Source organism: Phaethon lepturus, unplaced genomic scaffold (genome assembly GCF_000687285.1).
Source record: "Phaethon lepturus isolate BGI_N335 unplaced genomic scaffold, ASM68728v1 scaffold23885, whole genome shotgun sequence".
NCBI classification, from domain to species: domain Eukaryota; kingdom Metazoa; phylum Chordata; class Aves; order Phaethontiformes; family Phaethontidae; genus Phaethon; species Phaethon lepturus.
The window spans coordinates 444-4,727 of NW_010540178.1; the positions used below are offsets into that span (position 1 = coordinate 444).

The 4,284-nt window shown below is 39.4% G+C and overlaps 1 protein-coding gene across 1 annotated transcript; it reads right to left on the minus strand.

The window, feature by feature from the left end:
- Window positions 1–1,678: 1,678 nt before the first annotated feature.
- On the minus strand, window positions 1,679–3,300 carry LOC104620999 (transmembrane emp24 domain-containing protein 7-like). Its single transcript, XM_010287372.1, has 2 exons — window positions 3,133–3,300; window positions 1,679–2,017 (listed from the first exon to the last, which is right to left on the minus strand). Exons 1-2 carry the CDS (start codon window positions 3,298–3,300, stop codon window positions 1,679–1,681), a joined length of 507 nt encoding a protein of 168 aa, XP_010285674.1.
- Between the last annotated feature and the right edge of the window lie 984 nt (window positions 3,301–4,284).

Below are 4,284 nucleotides of genomic sequence, written 5' to 3' on the forward strand. Positions count from 1 at the left end.
GGCTTTTCCAAGACCTAGATCATTTTACACAAACTTCTTCCATTTTCAGTTTATCTTCTGAAAGTAAGAGTCAGTACCCATGACTGTCTTTTGACCATCAAGAAATTAATTAATATCTTCAAAATACTTAAGTTTTAGAACAACTAACCAACTGGCTATCCCCTAAAAATCAGTCTTTACTAAAGATCAAAAGCACAATCTATTATAAAAGGAAGTGTTTGACACCCTAATAAAAACCACTGTCAATTACTTATATCTGTGTCAAATCAGCTTTTCAAGTTGATGACTTTCAGGACATGTGTCTGAACAAGTCCAAGATATTCTTCTAAACAAAATTCAGGAAGAGATTTCATGCATTAAGTTCTGCCATTTATTTCACTGCTAAATTATGGAGCCCTCCCCTACTCTGCAGCAGGGATCTTAAATTTAAACAAAGTCTAGTTTCAGGGATTTACTTTTTACAGTTCCTGTAAAAGTCCACCCAAATTTGGTCATACTACAAGCCTCAAGAAAACTGTAATGGAGAACCTACTTACCAAAGATGAGTTATGCTTTGAAAGTTAAATTCCTCTTTCCCAAAGATGTGATTTGCATTATGTATGCTACAACCCAGTTATAAACTTTTTCTTATACCTTCTCCCACAGCCTGCAAAGATGCTGGATCTAGAATCTGCATGTTCTGTGTTCTCAGTACTCTCTACTGGTGCCAAAGTACCAACCAACAAAAATCCCCAAAAACACACACACCCCCCTCAATACACAAAAAAACCCCCAAAACATGTAACAGAATGCACAGAATGAAGACTAAAGAAAGTACAGGGAGATATGGAGCTACAGGATCAAGAATCAAAAGACAACATAAAGCAGAAGAGAAAAGTGATGAGAAGAAAGAGATAAGAATTAACTGAATTCACAGAAAGTCACCTACTCATTAGAAATTTTGGCCACTGCAGACTTACATGGGGTAAATTCAAGTGAGCAAGATGGATATTTGGCAAGTGGCATTTCTACCATTTAGTTCAAACCAGTAAAATAGTGGCCACATCCAGCGTTTCAAAATGGCTTCTTAAAGTGAAGTTTGGTAACAGTTATAGTGTAAGAATGTTAGTGATAATTTGTGAAGTGACTGTTCCAAGTGAAGTTGGCCAATTTAGTTTGGGAAAAAGTGCTGTAAAACTAAAATTCTGAAGAAAGAAAGGAACATTAGGAAAATAAGTTTGGAGCAAGAATACTGCTTTGCCACTTAAGTGTCTTATAAATTACATATCTAGAAGCCAGTTAAATATGACTGATTTTGTTCATTTTTTTATTTCACTAGAATTCTCTTCCCATTTTAAAAGTGATAGTTACATAAGAGATCAACCATTCAAGTCTTCCCCTCAAAAGAGACTCTAAACTATTTTAATATAAAAACAAATTGTTCTCAAAGTTTCTCCAAAGTTCAGGAATTTTGAAAACCCTGATCCACTGATATTTTACACTCTATGAAATCCACACTCCCACAGACATAGAACCATGGCATAAAAAAGTTCCCTTAAACTCTAAGACACAGTCTATTTTCCCTAATTTCCACTTAAACACTTGGCAATTCCTCCTCAGCTCTGCACTCCGGAAATCCTAATTTTCGGAAAAGGCTCACTTTTAGTAACTCAGTTTATTTTAAAGAAGCTCCAACCCATTAATTTTCAACAGTGATATAGATATCTAGTGCAGTTGAATTTGAAAAACATTCCCTCCACCTAACAGTTGCTGTCAAACACAACTCTTTTACCTGAGTAAGTGCAGTTGCTCTGTTCTCACTAGGAAACAGTGGTGGATCTTCTCCAACTTGGAAATCGAAGTACACAGTTTTGTGTGTGAAAGTAGAGAACTCATTGCTGAAGCAGAATTTGTATGTTCCATTTTTGGATGCAGTAAATGTAAAACTATCATATTGTTTCTTCATCTCTTTGTATAATACAGCACCATCAGGACCTTCCACCTGACAGTCAACATCATAATGACCTCCAGTGATCACCTGAAAACAAGAAATTGTCTTAAGCAGACCAGACATCTAACTAGCACTTCAAATTGTTTGATCTGACAAATGTTTTAAAATAAAATGCATTAATTTAAAAATCTTTCAATACAAGTTTGCAAAAATCCTCAACCTATGGAAGACTCACAGAACAATTCAAAATAAGATCTTTTAAATTGAGGATATGTAATGTTAACTATGTTTTCTAATGGTTTATGAGGGAAGTTTTAGTTATTTTGTTTTAAGATACTGGTACTATAGCAAAGGCTAGAGTAGATTAAATTTGATGGAGCAAAGACATTACTGTAATAAATCAGTAATTTGCTATATCCACAAGCCCATCCATGCAATTTATTCAGCAAGTTGAGATTGCCAAAATGCAATAGACCAGCTCCTTTATGTATGGCCTAAACTATCTAACTAGCCTATTAGGTCAAGCTGCTTTATGTTGCAGGAATAGCATATGTCCAGTAGAACAGGTATTACAGCCTGGCGCATTTTCATATGTGCATGTCAACAGAGCATACTCTAGAGGTTCTGCTGCCTCATTCCTGCACAATTAATGACAGTATTTCTTTCCCACACCAACACATTCAGATTATGCCTACAAGCAACTCAAAACTTCATGATTGTCTCAAGTATTATCAGCCTCTGATTATTGGTCTATAGCACATTGTTCTGTAGAATCAGACTAGCTATCCTATCTCCACAGCAAGAGCAATTAGCAATTTAGGTATTCATAGATCACTATTCTGATGACTCTCAGGCTAGTAGTTATATTTAATCGATGCTCCAAACTTCTTGCCTTTAAGATAAAGCATCCTGAAAGGTGAAGAGACTTCTATCCAAAGGCACAGCCCTTTTATATGTATACAGAAGCTTTCTAAAGTAGTAGACATTTTGTTTGAAATATTTAAATATCTATTCAAACATATGCTATAAAAATTTATTCAGAGGTGCCAAGCACCAGAAGCAACACTTCAGATAGGCTGTTCACATAACATAGTTTAAGTGCCCACCAATTTATATAGGTATTAAGTTATTAAAACCCTAATATTAATGGTAAAAGTGAAATAACAAGAGATTCCCCGGGGACCGAGGGAAGCAAGGAGTACCTGAAACTCGAGGGTGCACTTAGTGCCCTGAACAATCTCCTCGTAGAAGCATTGCTTGGCGTTGTCAGGCAGCTCAAAAGTGATCTCAGAGGCCCGTGCCGCGCAGGCCACCAGCAGCAGCGTCAGCCACCCCCACGGTCCCGCGGTTCCGGAACCCCGTAACAGCATCACTCAGCGTGCAGAGAGGACTAATGGTAACAGAGATTGAGCCGGGCGGAAAGAGGGCAGCCCCGCGTTTGAGGCCAGCAGGCGCGGAACCCGGAGGAAGATGTCTGCGGCGCGAACCGATCACGACGGAGAAACCTAACTGAGGAAACGCATTGCACACCAAGCAAGCACAGCGCCTAGTACCGCCCTCATAGAAGCGCTTCCGGGTGAGCCCTCATAGTTTTATAGACGTGGTGTTCAGCGTGGAAGGGGGCGCTCCCCGCCTCCCCCGCGCGCGGTTTCAGGTTTGCTGCTTGTCAACGGTTGCCAGGGAGCATGACGGCCCGGCACCGCTGTGGGGTCTGGGCCCGCGACCGGTCGTGACACCAGCGAGCCGAGGTGGTGTCCGCGTTCACACAGAAGACCCCTCGGCACCAGAGGTACCATAGGTGCACGCGTGAGGCCCGCTTATCCCGGCTTTGTGCTGAGGGGTTTTCAGATTACATAGCTAATTTACAGATATTTAGCCAAGTAGTCATACATAAGTCTTTAGAGAATTCTCCTTTCTGTCATACCTGCAAGGCACAGGCCAGGTTCCCCAACATATCAAAACTTTTGGCTCTATGTCCATTGTATGCAATTATCCAGGAGTTAAACTGTTTTCAAATTCCTGTGAGGCATGATTTAGAGCTGAAATAGTGGAGACTCTCCTCCAAATGCAAGTGAAAGGTGTCTTAAGTACTCTCTGTATATCTTTGAGTTACTGAATACACAGGGTTGTGTTTCAGAGTTGGAGTTCAACTTTATACGTCATTTAACATTCATTGCTCTAGAGAGATAAAGTGCAAGATCAAAATTAAATTCTGCTAATTAAAATGTTCACACTGACTGCGGGAATATCAGATTTAAGTTCTACTCCAGTAAATATTCAGTTATTTTTACAAAGTAAAACAGCTTCAGAAGAAGAAATCAAAAATGACCCCTGTAGTGATCCTGACTGAAAGA

What these genes read in the sequence shown, in the direction of transcription:
- LOC104620999 (XM_010287372.1), bottom strand. Translation starts at nt 3,300, where the DNA reads ATGCTGTTACGGGGTTCCGGAACCGCGGGACCGTGGGGGTGGCTGACG. An exon ending in AGTGCACCCTCGAGTTTCAG is followed by an intron (nt 2,018 to 3,132) that starts GTACTCCTTGCT and finishes TCTTGTTTTCAG; the next exon opens with GTGATCACTGGAGGTCATTA.